Source organism: Durio zibethinus, chromosome 28, assembly GCF_047325235.1.
Source record: "Durio zibethinus cultivar Kanyao isolate XHJ-2024 chromosome 28, ASM4732523v1, whole genome shotgun sequence".
NCBI classification, from domain to species: Eukaryota; Viridiplantae; Streptophyta; class Magnoliopsida; order Malvales; family Malvaceae; genus Durio; species Durio zibethinus.
In genome coordinates, this window is record NC_143189.1 from 3,895,370 (window position 1) to 3,917,931 (window position 22,562).

The 22,562-nt window shown below is 33.1% G+C and overlaps 3 protein-coding genes across 6 annotated transcripts; 1 reads left to right on the forward strand and 2 right to left on the reverse strand.

Annotated features, from left to right (window-relative positions):
* Positions 1 to 2,481: 2,481 nt before the first annotated feature.
* LOC111281222 (uncharacterized) lies at positions 2,482 to 4,650 on the reverse strand. The gene is made up of 2 exons (XM_022868888.2): positions 3,461 to 4,650; positions 2,482 to 3,202 (listed from the first exon to the last, which is right to left on the reverse strand). Exons 1-2 carry the CDS (start codon positions 4,146 to 4,148, stop codon positions 2,859 to 2,861), a joined length of 1,032 nt encoding a protein of 343 aa, XP_022724623.2. The 5' UTR covers positions 4,149 to 4,650; the 3' UTR covers positions 2,482 to 2,858.
* Positions 4,651 to 8,258: 3,608 nt separating this feature from the next.
* LOC111280874 (signal recognition particle 19 kDa protein-like) lies at positions 8,259 to 11,453 on the reverse strand. Of its 2 annotated transcripts, none has more exons than XM_022868405.2 (4): positions 10,741 to 11,453; positions 9,991 to 10,177; positions 9,080 to 9,179; positions 8,259 to 8,729 (listed from the first exon to the last, which is right to left on the reverse strand). In XM_022868405.2, the coding sequence occupies exons 2-4, from the start codon at positions 10,165 to 10,167 to the stop codon at positions 8,596 to 8,598; spliced, it is 411 nt and encodes a 136-aa protein (XP_022724140.2). In that variant the 5' UTR covers positions 10,168 to 10,177; positions 10,741 to 11,453; the 3' UTR covers positions 8,259 to 8,595. The 2 variants fall into 2 exon arrangements, with proteins under 2 accessions (XP_022724140.2, XP_089613597.1); XM_089757471.1 differs by having other exon boundaries at positions 10,693 to 10,757.
* Positions 11,454 to 13,911: 2,458 nt separating this feature from the next.
* Positions 13,912 to 22,560, forward strand: LOC111280316 (protein ROOT HAIR DEFECTIVE 3 homolog 2-like). 3 transcript variants are annotated; one of them, XM_022867567.2, is made up of 22 exons: positions 13,912 to 14,328; positions 15,467 to 15,533; positions 15,676 to 15,916; positions 16,046 to 16,116; positions 16,899 to 16,962; positions 17,050 to 17,115; positions 17,227 to 17,274; positions 17,382 to 17,444; positions 17,549 to 17,605; positions 17,901 to 18,059; positions 18,145 to 18,213; positions 18,300 to 18,391; positions 18,694 to 18,772; positions 19,564 to 19,729; positions 19,873 to 19,997; positions 20,116 to 20,378; positions 20,467 to 20,563; positions 20,663 to 20,833; positions 20,916 to 21,020; positions 21,122 to 21,216; positions 21,529 to 21,625; positions 21,996 to 22,560. In XM_022867567.2, coding segments are annotated over exons 4-22 (2,106 nt in total). In that variant the 5' UTR covers positions 13,912 to 14,328; positions 15,467 to 15,533; positions 15,676 to 15,916; positions 16,046 to 16,114; the 3' UTR covers positions 22,284 to 22,560. The 3 variants fall into 3 exon arrangements, with proteins under 3 accessions (XP_022723302.2, XP_022723299.2, XP_022723300.2); XM_022867564.2 differs by having other exon boundaries at positions 15,676 to 15,778; XM_022867565.2 differs by lacking the exons at positions 18,300 to 18,391; positions 18,694 to 18,772 and having other exon boundaries at positions 15,676 to 15,778.
* Positions 22,561 to 22,562: the final 2 nt, after the last annotated feature.

Sequence of the window (22,562 nt, forward strand, 5' to 3'; positions counted from 1 at the left end):
TTCATAAACTGTTCATTGAATATTTTAATCACGAATGTAAATAAATCAAATATGAATAAATTTTATATATTCATAATCTATTCATTTAATTAATAAATCTTAAAATATTATTTGAGATCGATTATTAAATTTAATAAACGAATAGAAATAGAATATATTTGCCAAGAAACTAGGGTTCACCGTACTGTTAATAAAGAGTGATAGACCAATTTGCCATAGGCCAAGAAAATGTAGGATTATTTAATCCTAAAAGCAAAAGGAATTCTCAACTTCCCCCTATAAACAAGGCAACAACATAAACAAATAAGACAGCGCATGGGACCTCAATCTGCTGAAGTTTGTTAACTTTATAATGATGGGTAGAAACATCAAGTTGTGAATACTCAATCTTTCATGAAATTCCCAGACATGTTTCCCCACAAACCTTAACAGAAAGCTGTGCCAACTTCCAACTAGAGAATTGTTTTGTATTTTGTAACCTCTCATTGTGTGTATTTACTGATGAATTCAAAGTTTTGAGATCCAACAATGGAGGGGCCGTTGATGATTTTAACAAGATCATTTGCTTCAAAAATTTCATGCATAATTGATCTCAAGTTCTAAAATTCTGCACCAAAGCCTTTCATTGCTCCTTCATTTGCATATCAAAGTGCTTGGGAATAATGCATGAAACTGTTGTGTCTAATCTCTAGGGTCCAAAGACAAGATTTTTGGCCTTTTCTTAGGGCAAGAATTCTTCATATGAACGTTCTCTAACCTGTAGAGGCAAGCTAATGAGCTATGGCACCATGGCTAGATATGTTCTTTTGTTTTTCATTTTTTTTTTGGTATGCTCTGTCAGATAAGAACAAAAGCATTTTTGGACAAAGCAAGAAGCAAGCAAATTAAGCTTTTTTTACCAGGAATCTCAGTACGAAGATGGCTTTAGAAGTTACAGCTGTTTTTTGTTTTATGATAAGGGCAGCCTTGAAAAGTAATGGTCCTCCATTTGGAATCCATGTTGGGCATCAATGGTGTCCTCCTGGCCATCCGTTGCATTTATATCTAATATGTAAACATTTCAACATTTAACTACAAACAAATGTCTACTGAGCAACCAACTGTTATCATTTGATATTTCAGTTAAAAACAACTTTAGGACTAAGAAATTACTCCTGGAATGAGATTGCTTGTAATAAGAAGAAAAAAAAAACTTGAAAATAATGAAAAACAAAGCATTTTATTTTCCTTCCCAAGAAGAAAAGGAGATTAAAATCAGAGGGAAGGGGGGTGGTTGTCCTTTTATGATATTGTATTATATCTAATAATTTTAAATATAATATAATAATATAAAAAATATATATTATATTTAATATATAAATATAAATTATAATATAATATTTTTTATATTTTATACATATTAAATACAAAATAAAGAAATACTAACCACAACCACACAAATGGTCATGTTTGTACATGATATAGTGGAGGAGAAATGTGAAGCAGCAGTGCCATTCTACCAAAAGAACAAGAAATGTGAAACAGTGAAAGTGTAGCAAATGGCCAAAATAGATGGACGTAGATAGTAATTTGACCGATGATAAGTAATAACACAGAAAAAGGGGAACAAAAGCTTAAAATGCCCATTATATCCAGGATCTCTATCCTAATACCCAATAGAAAAGGCCAACTTTAATACACAACCTTTTGTCAGAAAATTACAACCAAGCCTACCAAACTAGCCAATAATGGCCTCTTCCGCCTTTCTCTCTCACTCTGAATTCTCAACTTTTGCCACAGGCACACACAACAGCCTTGTCAAGAGAATACAAGACTAAATCCAATAATAGCGCCCAGAATGGCATTTCTGTAAATTTTTCCAACCATGACATCCCTCGGGGTTCAGAGATCCATTGACTGGTCGCCTTTGACCAGTTCCAGAGAAGTACTGGTCACTGCCCTGTTGCTGCAACATTTCTCTCATAAAGAAATGATAAGATGAGCAGCTCCCAATTCCACCTTCCCGCCATTGCATGTGTGATTCACACTCCAACCATGTTCAGAATTATGGTTTCTTTGGGGTTTGACCTTCTGTAAACAAGGAAGAGTAGGGTTGATATTCCGATATCTGTCATTAGATACTTTGTGGAATCTTCCTGTGCATTTTCTTCAAAGATGCACTACAAAAAAATTGCCAGACGTTTAAAAATTTATCTGCGAAATTTAATAATTCGTTGCTATAGTTTAAAAAATCTTATACCGATGATTAAATATATATTTTAATAAATTTTTAACTATCGGTGTAATCGAAGTTGTAACAAATTAAGGCAATTTAATAAAAGCTGTAGAGTTTGTATGACAATCTGGACGTCAAGCACTGGAGTGACCTACCGCTTTGATTCATGTGATCCGGGACATTCATAAGCAAGTTCAATCAATTTAAAGATTAGGATAATTAATTTATCATTTTCTCACTCTCTAGTTTACTGTTTAATTTGTTTTCCAATACAGCTAGAACTGTAATTATCTGATCAACAAGAGAATTTAAAGAGTGCCCTTTGATGGAAAAGCATAATGCAAATTCAAGACTTGTATAGACGGTATACTTAACTTCCTTGAAGATAAACTCAACTGCACAACAATTTGCTAATATTTCACTTTTGGTAGATTACAATTACAACCAATTCTAGTTTGTGTTTGAACACAAAACATGAGAGTTTGAAGATATAAATTAGAATGATCAATGAAAGTGAGTACAACATAAAATATACATCACAAATGGGATTACCAATTACTATGTACAACTACCAATGTGATTAATTAATCTCTCCCTGTCTTGGATATTAAAGGATAGTTTTTCCTTTTCATTAATAAGAGAATCACTTTGGAGCTGACTGGTTCTTGTGGGAAGCTAAAGCAAGGATGGAATTAGCAAGCTGGTTAATCGCATCAACCAGGCCATCCATGCCTCTTTTGTTGATCTCTGTCTTAGACTCCTCAATCTTTAGTCTTCTCTCATGCAAACTAAAAAGATCTCTATGTCTTCTCTCCTGTCTTTCCTCACTAGCCTGGATGGCTTCTGCTATAATGGAAGCACTTTCAGAGATTGCAGTGCCCACTTCATTTGAGTTGTTTGCACTGGCAGTGCCACTGGTGCCTTCCCCACTGCCTCCTCTTCGCCTTCTCTTTGCTGGTGAGTCTGAATACTCACTTGTATCAGAATCTGAGCTATCACACATCTCCAAAACGTAAAAATATGGAACCAATAAACTCAATCGATAATAATAGAAAAATTTATGATACCGAAAACTATCAATTATTAGTGATGAAATCTTTGGAAGTAGTGATCCGTCAAGATTAATAATATGTAGCAAATTTAAAGCAAGAGTTGATGTAGAGGAAATGGAAAGCGTTACAGAATGTTATGATAAATAGTGGAAAAAAAATGCAATGTGAGCAAGGCAAGCGAGAGAGAGAGTACCTACTGTGGGCAATGGTTGAGCATATGAAAGGGGAGGTGGTTGCACTAATGGCGCAGGAGCAGCCGGTGGTGGCGGCAGCAGTGGCATTGCTGGTAGAGGTAATGGAATTGCAGCTGGAATAGGAGCTGAAAGTTGATGTTGCAATAGAGGAGGCAATGAAGCTTGCACACTAGTCATTGTTCTATCCGTAACGTAAGGTATGTTGGAAATGGAACGTGACCCACCAGCAGCCACCACCTTTTGATCTCCTTTCTTCTCCACCACCTCCTCCAAACGATCGTATATCTGGCGCAACATGTTGCTAGGCAAGTTTTTTTCTTTTCTTTCATTCTTCTCCATCTCCCAATAAGATCCTTCGTTACTAGTATTCCCTTCCCCACTTTCAGCTATTCTCCTTTGGTACTTTCTCACTTTCTTGTAGTCCCTAATGAGATTATCCCACTTGTCATTGCACTGGTTTTGGCTCCTCGAACACCCTCTTTTCCAACAATAATCTTCCACCCATTTCCATCTCAGCTCTGTTGGTTTGCTCCTCCCTTGACTGTCCCCACTTTTCTTCATTCTCCTCTCATCATCCATCTTCTTTGCCTCAATCAATACCATAGTTTCATCAACAGTCCAGTTTGCTTTCCTGTATTCCCTCAATACAATATTTTTACCACTTTGATCAGCCATCCCCAAGTGCATGCAACACTCTAACAAAACATAGGGAGAGAGAAGGGAGGAGAAGGGAGAAGCTCAAGAAAAGGGAGCAAGATGAACTCTTTTTACAAGAGAAACTTGAAAAAGAATGAAACTTGGCCCAAGGGGGTCTACTACTGGATACTCAGTGTCTTTTGCTCTCTTTTTGGAGACCTGATCTGATGTTGGGTAACAGAGTTGTCAAATATCACAAAGATTGCTAATTGAGGCGAAGGAATTAATATGGGTTCTACCTAAAGCTAAATATCAGTTACTCAATAAGCATCACTCTTAAGACAAAACAAAAATGGTAATGCTGCTTTCATGGTTTTGGTGGTTTCAAGTTAAGCTGCCCGTTTTCACCATTTGTGTAAATGAAAAGGAGATCAGAAGCAGCAAAGCAAAGTTAAGCTGTCTGTTTTCACCATCCATACATCTCTTCTTTTTCTCCAGTACTTAAGACTTTCAGCTCCTTTTTCGGGAAGTTTGCACTCCCCCCTCCCTTAAAGTCATCAAAAAAATCTTCAAAGGTGAAAGTCGAAATCTAAAACTACTTATTCGAACCACTGCTCCTCCCCACAAAGTGAGGGAAAGAAAACTATGAGAGAGACAGAGAGATGAAGGGTGGGAGAGAAAAAGCTGTTATCAAGCGCACCATTATAAGAAAAGGCCAAGCAAAAACTGACATATCGACAAACCCTAAAAATTTTACAGAGGAGGAGAGAGAGAGATAGAGAGTTTTTTTTTGTCGTTCAAAGGGGGCTGAGCCCTCGGAAGGTGCTGATTTGGCCTCTAGATCAAGCAGGTGAAGACAGAGATAGAGAGTCTTTTTTTTTTTTCTAGGAAAGGGTATTAGATAATATGGGATAGAGAAAAAGATACAGTGTTGCCTGCTTTAGGGAGGGTGTCACCATGAAAGATTAGACCACACATGTGGCAAAGCCACCAATCATCATTCCCCCTTCCAACTAAATCTACAGTTCCTTCCTACACTTTGTAATAATCAAACACACATTTTGACAACATCATAAACATTCTGATTAAGCATATTACTTCCAAAAAGATTTGCTACTAAGCAAGATTAGGCAAGAGAGATCCACATTAAAAGACCAACCAGCATGGCTCAGAATACCCTAATCATTTGGTTACAACCATGGAAGACAAGAGAACAAATAGAATTGGGTAGCACATAATGTCACATGGTAAAGCTGGGGATTATTACAGACATTTGAGGATAACACAGTTGTCAACATCGTCTCTTAAGCCAAGACATTTAAAGCCTTCAATTCCACATCAGCATCCTTTTTCTTCGCTTTTATCTACGTGCCAGCTAGGAATTGAAGGTACCAAATTTTTTGCCAGGGGTCAATTTGACCTGGGTTTTGACCCAAGGGAGGACAGGCCATGGGGTCTAGAAGCCCCTTTGAATTGCCCTTTCGTTCCGAGTTTTTGGACTCTAGCCTGCACTTTTTCATTGCAGCGGTACGAATACAGCCAATGGTAAATCTCTTATTATTATTGGTTTGCCTTTAATTCTCTCGAGAGTCCTGCCTGCATTCAAGATTAGGGAACAACACACATTAGGAGCATGGAATTATACACTTCAAAATTCAATGTTGCTTACTCTATATACGCACGCTTACAAAACCAGAAAAAAAGAACAAAAGTGACTTTTTTTATTTTTCTTTGATAATAATTTATATGTAAAAAAGTTGGCATGTAAATTTTTTTTAAATGTTCATGAGATTGTTCTAAAAACCTTCCTTTAATGTTTAAGTTTAAAACAAACTTTATTAAATTGTATCAATAAAAATTTATTGATTCAATCAATTAAGTTATTGATTCAATCAATTTATTTGTTGATTTTCATAAATTGAGTTCGAACATCGATAATTAATAATATTTTATAAATATTATCTAAAATGTAAATCCTCCGTTGAGATTTAAAGTTGAAACAAACAATATGAATATACATAGTACTATTATTACTTTTGGATTTCCCAATGTTAATTTCATAAAATACAATGCTAAATATTGTATCTTATGTTAAATTGTCAAAATACAAATTGATTATACTTCAAGTCACGATTTTGCAACCTAACCACAAAGCAAATTAAGTTTATGTTTGGATTGAAATTAGTAAATGAAAATAAAAGAAAAAAAGAAAAGAAAAGAAAAGTTTTTAAAGAAAATGAAATGATACTTCATTTCCCCTGTTTCCAACGTTAAAATGAGTAAAGTAAAAGAAGATAATGATGATTAAGTTGTAAAAATGAAAAGAAAGGGGATATTATATTATATTACTTTAATTATATATTTTTAAAATAAAATAATTTTCTATTATATGAAAATCTTGATATTAATTATTTTAAATAATTTTAATTAAAGAGAATATTGTTAATATTTAATTCATAAAAATGTGTTTTAATTATTTTTTACTACAAATTTTTAAAAATTAATCCCTAAATGAGAATAAAAAACTTAAATATTTATTGTTAAGATAAAACTAATATGTTTTAAGTAGTAGTATTTTCCTATAGTTCTACATGTTTCATCATTTTTGTTTTAATTATATTATTTAGAATTTGTGAAGTAATTAAAAAATGAAAAAAAAAAAACTTAAACATAAATTAAAAAATATATAGAATTTAAAGTTATTGATAAAAAAAAATAGTTGAGGGGTGAGATACAAAAGCTTTAAAGGCAACATCAATTGTTAAATTTGAATATTATAATAGTATTCTTTAAAAAAATGATAAAATATAATAAAAACATAAAAAATATTTCATACTTAAAATTTTTAGTCATTTCCTTTCTTTTTCTGATTTCTCAAATTTGAAATAATTAAAAATTAAAGCTTCGGAAGAAAAGGGAAAGATACTCAAACATTTTTTTTTTTTCATTTATTAAAGTATAAATGATAAACCAAACAAAGGAAAAGTTTCCTTATTTCCCCGGCTTTCCTTTTCTTTCCTTTCTCCCATCTACACTTGATAAACAAAACAAAGAAAATGTTTCCTGCTTTCCTTTCCTTTTCCTCACCTTCCCCTTCAATCCAAACATAGCCTAAGTTTTGAAACCTTTTCAATTTAGTATAATTGCTATATAGCCTAAGTTTGGAAACCTTTTCAATTTAGTGTAATTGCTATATTTATATCTTGGTATTGCTTTGACCTTGGCTCATTTTTCTTTCCCCTTTACTCTACTCATTGCATAACAGTTATTTCTCTACAGAATTGTACCTTGTGTGTTGTCGGAACTCGGAACCCTTTGCCCCGAGCATGTAGATTTATCTATCAATGTCATGTTAACTCACCAACAATTGATTCAATTCAATTGATTAAAATTTATTCTTTTCGACGAAAAGATTTTGGATTCTTACCGGTGGTCATTTATTAAAATTATCTCGAATGCACGACTTGTAATCATTTGTCTTAAACTATCAGATATAATATATTTTATCTTTACCTGAAAAATTGAATAACCTATCTATTCTCAAATTTTTTCCTACTGAAAAAAAAAAAAAAAAAAGGCATGTTGGCTCATGGAGTCAAAGCCCTCCTGCTACTAGCAAACTATTTAGCATTTTCTTTACAAATTTGCGCTGTCAAGAGACCGATTCTTGAATAGATCTGACTTTTAAGTAACTCTGTCCCTGAAGATCAAACCAAGGGTCCAACCCTTTTCACTATTTTTCAATATCTAACTATCCCTAATGATATGCATAGATATTTGGCACATCTCACAAGCAAATGATACTCATGAATCACGCTGGCAACAAATTACATAAATAGCACATGGTAATTACAATTCAAATTTATTTGAAAATATCAACAATTAATAAATGTATATGTTTACAATATCTTAATATCAGGTGTAATTTTAAAATATCAACGATTAAGTAATATAGGTTTACAATAAGTTAGTAACAAATGCTATGTGTGGCAATTAAAAGGAGTTTTTCAACAAAAAAAAAAAAAAAAAAAACATCTCCACACTATATCACTCGCCTCCATAGTCTATAGTCACCCATCATTTAACACGCATAGTTGCAAAAGGCAAACAGGCAAACAATAATATTAGCAAAGAATAAGAGCCAGGAAATAGTCTGAAGAATGAAAAAAGGGTAATAGTTTCCTAGAACAGTGTTTATGTGAGGTATACACACTGCTCGAGGAAGAGTGTGAGGTACTTGGTTATATTTATTTTTGAATTTAACAACCATATGCCCCGTAATCAGCATTTGATAAGCTAAAATCTAAAGAACAATAAAGTCAAGGGTTCAATGATTGACCTGTTGACAATTTGAGGAATTCGTTTGGAAACATATAATCTGAAGCTCACTTGTATAAACTGACAGAAATCATTGTCATATGAAGATGTTTAACTCAATGGGAAATTGAAATTGTTCAAGGGAAAACCATGATCTTCTGTTGCATGAGGAATCAAGGAGCTATCGCCTTTTTCTTCCACCCTTCCCAGACTTGGAAGATCCAGCAATACTTGATGTGGCTGGAGTTTCCTGCTTCTTAGTCCTCCCAGGATGTCTAGGTATCAACTCTGCAACATGGAGCATCAGTTGTTTTCCTGCAACCAAACAAATTATGGAAGTAGGGTCATTAATAGTGGCATTCTCTGTGTTACATTCCAGTCATAATCCATTATGTCATTAATATTTTTTTCTTTTAATTTAATGAAATCAATGAGACAAAGGAAACATTTCTCCCTTCATAATCTAATTTGGTGAAATCAAAGATTGAAAGTGCTTTTACATTTTACTTTAGAGTTCAGACAAACTTATCCAGCAGTACCGATAACTCACTTAAAAACCCAATTTATATGCCCACAAATGTTTCTATGAAAAATATGGCTTTTTTCAAAGAATGCAATATATTTATTCTACAATCAGCCTCTGATATTTTTAAAACTATACTTACTGGAAGAAATGGCTGGATTGTATAAAGTCCCATCTTCCTTTCTCAGCTGAACCCTCACTCTCCCTCTTTGCATGAAATCGCGTGGGTATGCCTTATCAATCTGCAATAGTCAGATAAATCAGCTGTTAAATTTATATAACAAGTAGCAAGAACTAATTCGTTTAACTGTTGACAGTAAAAATTCAACTAAGCATGCAACAAGAGTGAGATGGAGAAGATATTTGGCATATATGTTTTGAGTGTCCCGAGTTCCTCAACAAAACAATAGGCAAATGATTATTGTCATGGGATGCAGAAATAATTTAGCTAATAAATTGCACTAAAGGTAGCAAGCCATTGAGGTTTGAAGGCAACCATATTGTCTGGTAAATTGATGGTTGGGAAACAAAAATAGTTTACAAGTAACGAGACATGGATGATAGTAAGTCCTAAATGTCCGGTTATAGGCAGATTTCTGAAAAGGGGCAGAAGGAACCAAAGATAGAAAGCAACAATGGGTTAGAGTTAGACACCACATATGTAAAGCCACCACTCTCAGATGGATCCTTGAACGATGAAAGGGGCAGTGCATGAAAAACCCCTAAAACCATGCTTGTGGCGTACTGTCTCCAGAGACTATAAAAGTTTTAAATCCTTGTAGGAGGCAATAGATAATGCTGGTGACAGCCCTTGCTTAATTTTGATTGTTACTGAGGGAAATACTTATAATTGTTAGAACAATGTTGGTGGCAGTCCACAACAATTTTCGATCGTCACTGAGGGAAATACTTATTAACTTGAAACCTCAGGTTTCTAATCAGTCACAAAAAGTTCATATTAGATCTGGTCTTATTCTACCCCAAGTTTCCACAATGAAAAAGGAAAAGGAAGGGGGTCAAATAAGTGACATCACAAATCATACAAGAACAAACCTCAATGGCATTTGCGAGTTTGAGATGGCTGCAGCAATCAGCTATTTCAGCACAAGTGGGATTTTCACATGCTTTAGTCAAGCTGATTCGCCTCCCCGCAGCTACTGTTTTCTTCGAATTAATATAAACAGGATAGAAAACTACCCATTTCTTTATGTTGGGGACTTCTCCATTCATCTTATCCTATCTGAATCCAACAAAATATCATAGAATTCAGCCAACATATTGCAAGCAAATTAGTTCAGAATTAAGCTTGCTATTCAGAAAGTCTTAATAAAAACGTTAATGGCATATAAAGCGAATCTAAACCTGCTAACCAATAACATTGTAAATAAACCAATTAACAAAAAGCTCGAAACCATACACAGATCAAATTGACCAAAATTCTAATTCTACTCAATGAAACCAGCATTGATAAACTAGATAAACAATAATAATTAGAATCCCCGAAAAACCCCTGATTTTTATTACGAGAAATCTCAATAAACAAGCAAAATCCATGATTTTTTAACATAAAAAACCATATTGAAATCAAATATCTAATAAATTATATGACAAATCGTATTCATAAACAATCAAGGGTTGACAAAAAAGCAAAATTGAATATTGGCAAAAGCATAACCCTAAATAAAATTCAACATTTTTAAGGAAAATAGAAAATTTTGTTTCCAAATTAATTGATCCAAAATCAAGGCAAATAACCTTTTTCCATCAAAATCAGTAAGGATCTGTAAAACTTTTCTTTCTAACCTGAATTTCCGATTCTGGTTACTGCTGCTCGGCGGTGGACTCGAATCTGGTGTTACAAGCTGTTCGAGTGTTGGGCTGATTGGGTTTTTTTATTCTAAGTCCAGTCCAATAAACATAAATCTATTTTAAGTGTTTGTTAGAGTAAATTAATATTTGATTAGTTACAGAGGTGCTAATTCTATGATCGGTCATTATTATGTTGGTACATGAGTGTATTGGCAAGGATTGAATCCAAGAAATGAAATATAATATATAGAAAATTCTTCATTTTTTCTCTCGATTATTCTTCTTCTTTCTCTTATCAAAGTTATGCAGTGATTCTGTTGCAGCTTATCTTCTTTAATACGTTTAGCTACTATCATTTGATATTAGAATAGACGATTCGACGATGGCGGATGACGTAATCACCATAGCACAGAAAGAATTGGGTTAACTGCAAAAATAGTTGGATTCCAAGTTAAGCCAAATTGTAACCCAACTGCAAGAAGAACTACATAACGATTTGCAAGTTAAGTCGGAGAAAATTGGTGCCGATCTTAGGAAGATGTTTGATCAACTCGCTGCAAAATTTGAGAGTTCACTGAAGATATCAAAAGTAAGGAATGAAAAAGAAGCAGTTTCTTCGATGGTCAAACTATTTTAAGACAATGGATGTGAATGGGACCAAACCATTGATGAAATTGGGTGGTTCTCTTATGACAACTACAATGCATACCGAATATTCCAAGATCTAGTGCCCACGATTTGAGGGAAGCAATTTCAGGGGTTGGCTACTTAAGATCAAACAAAAATTTGAAGCTGATAAGATTAGATAAGGTGATAAAGTTAAGATTGCGAGGATGCATCTAGATGCGAAAGCTCTTCAATGGCATTGGTGGTTTATGAAGAACAGGGTGCAAGCTCATCGATGTTTCATGGCTTCAATATATTGCTGAAATGCGATCTTATTTTGATGAAAATTAATTTTGTGTTCCAATGTTTAAATTAATAAGTCTGAAGCAAAAACCAAGGATCCATGTAATTAACATCTCTGTAACTAATCAAATATTAACCGATTTAACAAATATTTAAAATAGACTTATATTTATTGGATTTGATTTGAATAAAAAAATCTAATTAACCCAATACTCGAACCGCTTGTAACATTTGCTTGAAAATTTTGGGTTACGCAAAATAAAGTAGAGTTGGCGGGTCGGGTTAGAGCGAGTAAGTTCTAAATTTGATTTGATTTTATGTGTTATTAAATTTGAATTTGATCATATTTAAATATTTGTTTTATTTTTTTATATTCGAATCGATTCTGATTTGATATTATATAATTCATATTCGATTTTATTTTATACGAAATTAATAAAATATTATTTTTTAAATATAAATATTTAAAAATATTATTATATAAATATATATAAATAATTAATTAAAAAATAAATTTTTATATAATATTGAATCGAATTAAATCAAATTTATTTAAAATTTAAACTTAATCCAACATTGATTATTTTTTAATCTTAATCGATCTAGGCCAAAATTTAAATTTAAAAAAAAAATTGACCCGTAAAACCTCAAAATTCATACAAAATAGATTAAATTGCCTACCCTAAAATAAAGTACCCTACAGCTAAAAGCTGTGAACAAACCAATAAAAAAAATTGCGATAGCGTTTCATGACCCTAACACGTGCGAGCATGCTTAGAGGTGTTTTTCTTTTTTAGTTACATAATTAAAATACTTTTTCATGGGCATAATTTTGAAAATAATAAAATGAAAAATACGGAAATAATGTTTTATGAGGGTTTAATAAACCAAAAATGTGTTCATAAAAAAGTTATATATATATTTTTCTCTATATTAATATGTATTTGAATAGATGTAATAGTTTTAAATACCATACATAATAAAATATATAATTTAAAATTTTATCATTATCATATAAATTTAAAAAATACATATTTTATTCAATAACATATATGGGGATGATAGTATTTTGGGTCAAGATAAATTTTTATTCATCCCAATTTTGATGTGACGTTTTAATATTTATATTTGATTTTGATTTGATATTAAAATATTATTTTTTAGCTTTAATTAATTTATATATTAATAAATTGTAATTGATTTAAAATTAATTTAATAATTTTAATTTAATATAATATTTATAAAATATTATTATTAATAAATTATATTTTAATTATACATAAATATAATATTTTTGTTAAGTTAATATTTTAAATTAAAATATTAAATAATAATTTTATTAACATAATACATATATATCTAATTAAATAAATAATACAAATATATTTTATATATATCTGGATAGGGGTGATGGTACCTAAAACCTGATATGAATTTGATTTAAAAAGTATTTGACTTTGCCTTGACCTAACCTAGATTAAAAAAAGAATCTTACCTTATTAAATAAAAATAAATCAAAACTCATTTAATATAAATTATTTTATGTGGATTTCAATAAGTAAAATATGAGATGGATAAAATATTGCTTATATCATATCTAATTTTTTATGTTATATTTATTTTTGTAATAAATGAATATTTTAAATTTATTATCATCTTATTCTTATATGTTTTTTTATAAATAAAAATAATCTTCAAACATATGATTTAAAAAATTTAGTTTTTAATTTTTATTTTATACATTTAAATAAATTTTTTATAAATATATTTTTTTAAAATATAAATATATTAATTCTATTAAATTTGAAATAAAATTTATATTATATAATTAATTTATTAAATATATATAATAAATACAGACTATATGAATGAGATAAGTAATATTATTTATTTACATGATAAAAATTTTAAAATTATATTTATTTTTAATTTTATTTTAAAATTTAATATGTATATTTATTTTTATAAAAATAAAAAATTAAATTTTTTATAAATTTGAATGAGAAAAAAATTTTAAAAAGATATCAGGACGGTGAGGTTCGACCTCAACTTCTCCCCTCTCCTTTGAAAAAAAAAAAAAAAGATTAGTATTCTTAATCATCCCTTCGTTGACACGAAGTATAAATTTAAATCACCATTATCGTCACTTTAATTTTCCATTAACAAAAAGGTAAAAAATAAAAATAAAAAATAAAAAAAACAAGAAAACAAAAGAAATTATCGTATCTCAAGACAGCTATCCGTGACGACTGACGTGAGACGCTCTGGTCACAAACAAAATACTGCTTCTCTTTCCATCTTCTTCTCGAGCTTTTATTCTTACCCTCAACTAAAATCTAGGGCATACGTAACCATCAAGAAAAGAAAAGAACTTTCTGTCTACAGGGTCTGATTATTCTTCACCAAAACCAAGGACAACAAAACCCTAATTTCTTATTGTTTATTCAGTGTTTTCAGATCCATCTTTGATTCTTCTTTGGTTTTTTCTTTTGAAATCCTTGATCCGGTTAAGTTCCTGGATGGCGGAAGCGGACCATCGTTGCTCGATGCAATTGATCGATGGAGCTGGAGAGTTCAATGTGGTTGGACTCGACAACTTCATGCGGACTACTAAGCTCTCTCAATGTGGCCTCTCTTATGCCGTCGTCGCCATCATGGGCCCTCAAAGTAGCGGTGCGTTGCCTTTCAATTCATTTCGAGCTTTGCTTCTTCTTTTTTTTTTTTTTATGATTTCATTTTGTTTCTCTGATTAATTTCTTGGAGTTTTTTGGATTAGTTATTATTGAAATTCTGGTAAAAAGTCAATATTTTTTCAACGGTTGATTTGTTTTCAGTTAAATTTTGAGCTTTTTGAACACTTCATTTCTTCAAGCAAATCGAGTTTGTATATCTGATTCTCTTCTGTTAATCTAACCTGATACCGTTTTCGTTCTTCTCATCCTTGTGCTAAATAGCAGGCTTTTCCTTTTTATTTTCTTAGGGCTATAGCTAGATAAGAATGACATAGCTTGCTCTGTATAATCATTTCCCGGAGTTACATTGGTCACCCAATTCCATCGCAGAAAAAAGCTAAACTTTCTAGTTGAAATAATAAGGTATTACACGCCTAGTGCTTTTTACTAGCTGTTTAAATCCTTAATTCATCATAGAAGTCTCTGTCCATCTGAAATGGAGTCTAGCGAAAGGGAAGGTTACTCAAAGAAATCGTGAGCGTGTATCCGTAAGAGTGGATGCTTTCCGGGTCACTTTGAGAAAACTGAAGTGCTTTTCTTGTTTGAACATACTCTAATGCTTCACACATGGTAGGGCGAGTCTCCATTTCTGTTGAAGTTGTAGTTTCAGTCTTTCTCGCTGGCTCTGTGGTTTTTGTGTGAAATTGATTGATTGTGTTTAGTTGAATCGGGCTTTTGTTCATAACTATCTCTGTGAGCGACTCTTGGCGCGATAACAAGTATGAACCCTAAAGTTTTTTGTCAAATATAATGGATTTTGGAAGAGAATTCATTTCCAATTGTTTTTATTAGAAAGTTAGATTTGAAAGGCTAATACTTGCATGCTGATATAGACATTACTATTTATCCTTCCATCATAATTTTTTATTAAAAAAAAATTAGATTCTCCCATTTTTCTTTCTAAGTTTAGTTTCATTGTTGATCTCGTTATATTGATACACACCTCTTCTTGTAATATTTTTGAAGCACATGGTTTAGAGGGATGCCAGCTTCTATCTTTAATTCCTTCACTCTCTATACAATGGATTGCTTATAAGGGTGTGTCTTGTAGATTAAAGGACTTTCTCTTCTGTTTACAGGGAAGAGCACTCTGTTAAATCATCTTTTCCACACAAATTTCAGGGAGATGGATGCATACAGAGGAAGGTTAGTTCTTTCATCTCCCAAATTTATTGTTTCAAAAGGAATAAATATTTTCCCTTATCTTATTACTCTGTTGTATACTCGTTCAACTTTTAATTTCTCTATCAAAAGATAGATGTATAAACTTATATAAATTTCATTGCAGGAGTCAAACTACCAGGGGTATTTGGATGGCACACTGTGTTGGCATAGAGCCTTTCACGGTTGCCATGGATTTGGAAGGTACCGATGGAAGAGAAAGAGGCGAGGTAAATAGCCTTTAAAAACTATTATTGGTTGTTGAAGATAAAAGTCCCAACACACCCATCCACCCACCAAAAAGACGCTAACACAGAGACCAACATGGAAGCATATAGGTGTTTTGATTTTGTAACGGACACCTTAATGTATGTATGACTGGATATAAAATGACAATTAATTAACTATTTGAATCATAGTTTTGTTCATTTCTGTTTCATTAGTCACATTTCTTTGTCACTATTTCTACACTGATTTTTATTTTATTTTATTTTCAGGATGACACTACATTTGAGAAACAAAGTGCCCTTTTTGCCTTGGCCATTGCAGATATTGTGCTAATAAACATGTAATTATCTAAATACATGCTTTAATGCCTTATGCATTTGGTGTTACATGCATTAAGTCGGAGGTTACAAGGCTCAAAACTATGTAATCTGTAGAAATTTTGGTAATTAACAGGCATTGGCCTTTCTAGAGAATGACTGGGTAAAAGAATCAAGGTCTCTTGTCTTAAAAGCGAAATTGTCATTTGTACCACTCATGTTATAGGATTTTACTGAACACTACATATCATATCAGTATATCTTTGCTTTGTATTTTGTTTTGGATTTATTGGCACTTTAGTAGCCTATACTGGATGAACAACACATGCACATTTTTAAAACTTTCACCAAGGATATTCTCAATTTCTTACATTTACCCAAACATCTGTTGATGGGCCTTAATGGGATGTCCAAATTCTAGCACTAGAAGGGGTATCTATATGGCAGGATGAGTTGCCTCCTCTGCCCTTTTATGGCTTTAATGGTGGTGTTCTTTTTCCTTTTCTTGTTTTAATCACAAATAAATCCTGAATTAGAAATAAATAATGTTAAAATATGTTAGTTCATCTTTAGGAAAATATGGAATATAACTCCAATTTTAAAATTTGATGCATTGAAATAAATCATAGTGTCATTCTCATCATTGTTTTTATCTGCATTTTTTATATCCTTTTGGTGCTTTTCAATGGTCACGTGTGGGTTTGGCTTCTATGGCATCTGATGTTGTTCCTATATTTGGGCCTATTTTTGAAGAGAATGGAAGAAATAAATTTAGGTATTAATCAGACATTGGATATTGATATAGGTGGTGTCATGATATTGGTCGGGAGCAGGCTGCCAACAAACCACTTTTGAAAACAGTTTTTCAGGTACTCTAGTGTGTACATAATCCTTTAGTTCTTGGATGTCTGCTTTGTTTATTGTGTTTGACAATCTTGTTGCTATTTTTAATCTAGGTTATGACACGATTATTTAGCCCCCGGAAAACAACACTGCTATTTGTTATACGTGATAAAACAAAGGTCTGGATTAATGCCTTTTCATTTTGTTCTTAATTAATTTGTGATACTTTCTAGCCTTGTGGTAAAACCTTTGGGATATACTTTTACCCCTTTTTTATGACATTTTTGTAGACCCCTTTTGAATATTTGGAGCCTATCCTAAAGGAAGATATTCAAAAGGTAACATTGTGTATAGATTTCTCTATTTTTCTTCTTTTCTCCCCCATTTCTCTCTCTCATTCTCTGGCTGTCTTTTTTTTAATTTTAATTGCCGAGGATTACCGCAGATATGGAATGCAGTTAGTAAACCTGTGTCCCATAAAGATACACCCCTCAGTGAATTCTTTAATGTAAGAAATATCCATTTTCCTTTTTACTGATTACATTATGTATTTTAATTGCATATTACTACATGGTTATAAACATTGTTTCACATTTGAACTATGTTGTGAAGGTGGAAGTCACTGCCTTATCAAGCTTTGAAGAAAAAGAGGAGGAGTTCAAAGAGCAGGTAGTCTCTCAGCCTCTAGTTAATGAAGTTTTATCATGCTTCAAAAGTTTTGCTACAACTGACTTTTAGAGAGCTGTTAAGGCTTTTCATGTTACTTTATTGAACCAAATAATTGGGTTTTGGGTATCATGATACTTTTTTTTTTCTTTTTGGTACATTCGAGAAGGCATGAAGAGGAGGGAGAGGGAGGGGGAGTGAGCAGAGACCTGGACCTTGATTTTAAACTAGCATTCTAATTTCTATTAGATAAAAAAGGGTTTTAGATCACACTCTTATCTGATATATTCTTACACAGGTTGCTCAACTAAGGCAACGCTTTTTCAATTCTATTACTCCGGGAGGACTTGCTGGTGATAGACGGGGTGTTGTCCCTGCCTCTGGATTCTCTTTCAGTGCACAACAGATATGGAAAGTTATAAAAGAGAACAAGGATCTGGATCTTCCTGCTCACAAGGTTTTCTCGTCATCCTGATCTTCCTAACCAAATAGCATTTCTTTGTTTATCGTATAAGTAAATGTCTTTCCATCATGTTCATTAGGTAATGGTTGCCACAGTTCGTTGTGAAGAGATTGCAAATGAGAAGCTCCGTCACTTATCCTCTGATGAGGTACTTTTGCAACTATCTTTCTCGTAGGCGTTACTTTGTCTGATTGAATGCTCCTTTTTAGTTATGGCACTAGTAAATTTGTGTAGGATTGGTTAGCATTGGAACAAGCTGTTCAGTGTGGGCCAGTATCTGGTTTTGGGAGAAAGCTGAGCTCTATCCTAGAAACCTACTTTTCAGAGTAAGCTTGTCTAGTATGTTGAGTAACGTATTGTTGTTTGATGTATCTCTATCTTAATTTTGAATTGTATGGAAACGAATAGTCTTCTTATTTGAAAAAAAAGACCTGTAGCAAAGGCTTTAAGTTACATATTATACTACCATCCTATGTAACTTGAAAGGTTTCTTCACTCCTTACTTTCACGGGTAGCTTCTAGTTGTTTATTGAATCATATGGCTTTGTAAATTCATGATTCATATGAAGCTAATATTCTTTTCCCTGCAAGCCATAATCTTTATTGTATCCTTCAAATTTCTCCATAGATATGATGTGGGGGCATTATACTTTGATGATGGTGTAAGAAATGTGAAACGAAAACAACTGGAATCAAAAGCTTTGGATGTAAGTACTACGTACTTCTATCATTATGATACTTATTTTGTTTCAAAATGTAGATTGTGTACCTAGTCAGCATTCAAGCTTTTAGTTTTAATTCTAAGCAGTTTGTAGCATTCACCAACGGTTTTTGGTTGTTAATGGAGGTGCTTAAAGCTATCTTGATCTAGGCAGTTGCCGTTGGATTTCTTAATACCATCTATCATAAATTTACATTATTTTTTGTAATAATATACAAAACTATAGCCAGTCTTCTGTTTGAAACATGATGGTGTGATTTGATCAATATCTATCATTTTATATTTTTCGCTTCTTTTTTCACTCTAACAATTCTGCCTGTGGCTTTATTTAATGTTTCTATGATATTTTATTTTGGAGGCCATTGGATTTTAATTTAGTCAAGGAGTTTCAGACTCTTGTTGATGGTGAATTAAATAATCTGGCAACTAAACCACGCTTTTGTAGTAAAATTCTTAGGAACAGCAGAAAGTGAGACTTAAAGTATTATAAGGCCTGTTTCTATGGTTATGATAGTGTAATATAAGTAAGCATAATTTTTTGAAACTTCAGACATGTGCATTAACAATTAAACCTAATATTATTATAGGCTACTCTGTTTAAGGCGAAGTGAATGAGAGTTTTCCAATTGTTGTCCCTTCATTAGCTTTAGGATTGTTTTCATGTGTAGGGATTTTAAATGGTGTACCGTATGTGTCATAATAGTAAGCTTGTTGGAGTTTTTAATATTGTTAAAAATCTACCTTCTTCTGATTGAGGTACTCTCCTGAATTGAGCAGCTTGTGCATCCTGCTTATCTTAATCTGTTGGGACATTTACGCTTCAAAGCACTTGAAGATTTTAAGTCTAGATTGGAAAAAATGCTGAACAAAGGAGAAGGATTTGCAGCTTCTGCTCATACATGTACTAAGTCTTGTATGCTTGAATTTGACCAAGGATGTGCAGGTAATCTAATAAATTTTTGTCATACATCTGTACCCTAATGAAGATTGCAAAGCAAGTCTAAATTATTATAATAACAATGTTATCATTCAGTTTTGTGTTCAACTTGTTTATCTGCTTTAACAGTAAATTTTCTCCTCTTACAGATGCTGCCATAAGACATGCTAATTGGGATGCTTCTAGAGTAAGAGAAAAACTTCGTCGTGATATTGATGCCCATACATCATCCGTTCGAAATGCAAAATTGTCAGAATTGATAGCTAGCTATGAGGTAATTTTATTTGTTATTTCAATATTTATTGACGGTTTTTCTTCTATAGATATTCCTTAAACTGTGCACCATTGTTTTATCAGATAAACAAAATGTTGACATTTTATTTGTTACTCAGAAACAACTTAGTCAATCACTATCTGAACCAGTGGAGTCTCTACTTGATGCTGCTGGAAGAGACACATGGGCTTCGATAAGAAAGCTTCTTACACGTGAGACTGAGACTGCTGTGTCAGAGTTTTCAACTGCCATTTCTAGTTTTGAGTTAGACCAACCGACAGTTGAGAAAATGCTGCAAGGTTTGAGGGATTATGCAAGAAATGTGGTGGAGAAGAAAGCCAGAGAAGAAGCTGGAAAAGTTCTGATCCACATGAAGGATAGGTAGAGAACCTGAATTTTCATATTCCTTATTGTAGCTATTATTGATTAGATTGATCTGTTGTATTTATGGCTTGATTACATGTATCAGGTTCTCAACTGTCTTCAGTCATGACAATGATTCAATGCCAAGAGTTTGGACTGGAAAAGAAGACATTAAGACAATTACTAAGGATGCTCGTACAGTGGTAATTTTCTGGGTTATTTCACGAGTAAAACTTCAACATATCACCAACCGTGCTTGCTGCAGCAATGTGGGAGACTTTTAACTAATTTTCTCTTTGCAGTCTCTGAGGCTGTTATCTGTTATGGCTGCCATACGGTTGGATGAGAAACTGGATAAAATCGAAGACATACTGTTTTTGTCCCTATTGGAAGGAACCGTGGCTGTTGCATCTTCACAAGACAAAAGTATAGCCACTTCTTCAGACCCTCTTGCCTCTGGCACATGGGAGGAGGTAATGGTTAGGTTGGTTTGTTTTGTTTATGTGTACTTCTATCTAACCGAAGTTCCTCATTTAGAAGTCACACATGTATTAGGTTCCTCCTAAGAATACACTGATTACTCCAGTGCAATGCAAGTCATTGTGGAGACAGTTCAAAGCTGAGACCGAGTATACAATTACTCAAGCTATTTCAGCACAGGTACGCTATCTAAGGCTCCAGTTGGTTGCTAGGGGCTGATTGCAGATCAATGAAGAGATACTGTAGGCTCTCTCTCTAATGATTTTGTTTCTTTTCTTTAGGAGGCTTACAAGCAGAGTAACAACTGGTTACCTCCCCCATGGGCAATTGTGGCAATGGTTGTCCTTGGATTTAATGAATTTATGCTCCTTTTAAGGTAACTTAGTCTAACCTAGAGTCCTTAGTTCATCCCTTCTTTTTCCCCTTCTTTTTTACTACTATTTTTGCTGGGCTATGCTTTTAAAGGGGGTAAATACTCTGGCCTTTGACATCCTAATCCCTCGGGGACTGCTATACCCAAAGACAGTAGGTGAATCTACAGGGTCAGGCCCTAGGTTTTGCATGGATATTCTTCTAGAGTCTGATTCCTAGCAAAGTTCGAAATACTAGTCTGGATTTTCCTTGTTTACTTTCTACTATCATGTCAGTTAATTATTGTGCTCATAATGTTTCTCTGCCGATGAAACAGGAATCCTTTCTATCTCATGCTTCTATTTGTTGCATATTTGCTCTCAAAAGCCATGTGGGTACAGATGGATATCCCAGGGCAGTTTCAACATGGCACTGTGAGTACGAAAGAGAGAATGCACTCTATTTTTTTGTCAAATGTTCTGTAGTTTTGACTTGTGATTTACTGTTTCAAATGTGAATTTGTACACGGCCTCCCACTTAGGCTATTCAGCTTGCAATTGAAAGTATGACCTATAGCATACTCATAATGATGAAAGCAAATTGGTGCTGAAATGTTTTACTGTGGGTTTATGTCCTCAATATTTCATGTTTTCTTTTGTTCTTAGAAATTCTATCTTCTTCAGCCAGACTTGTACATTTAAAATGAGACAAAAGATCATCAGGAACTATTTTCCAGTTGCCTTGCCTAAATTAAAGGAACCTTGTTTCAAACTGATTCAGTTTTTTTGTTTGCCTTCTTACCAGCTGGCTGGGCTAATCTCTATTTCATCAAGATTTCTTCCCACCGTCATGAATCTTCTAAGGCGACTTGCTGAAGAGGCTCAAGGCCATCAAACTCCTGAGGCCCCCAAGCAACAATCATCATTGGCTTTTCAGAGGGTCGGGAATCAAAGTCAGCTAAACCCATCAATCTCAATTCCAGAATCATCTGTATCATCCAACATTAAAGCGTCTGATGATGTTGTTGAGTACTCAAGCCCACCCTTGTCGCATAGAAGAAGTATAAAAATTCAGGAAGCACAGCTTTCTTAATAAAGTCTAGTCTTCCCAGTGTAAAATGTGTACCAAAATAGGTTTAGCCACTCCCTTATGCAACATAAAATTTTCTTTCGAATGAAAAATGGGGATATAATATATGGAGAGAGAGAGAGAGAGAGAGAGGTCTTTTACATATGTGACAAAAGAATAATCCAGGATGCAGGATTTGGCTATGTTCTAGGCTGTAATAGGTTAACACCACATTTGTCGGGGAGTTTTGTATTGTGCACTTTCTCATAAATTTAATTAATGAAATCTCTTTTCTTCACAAGT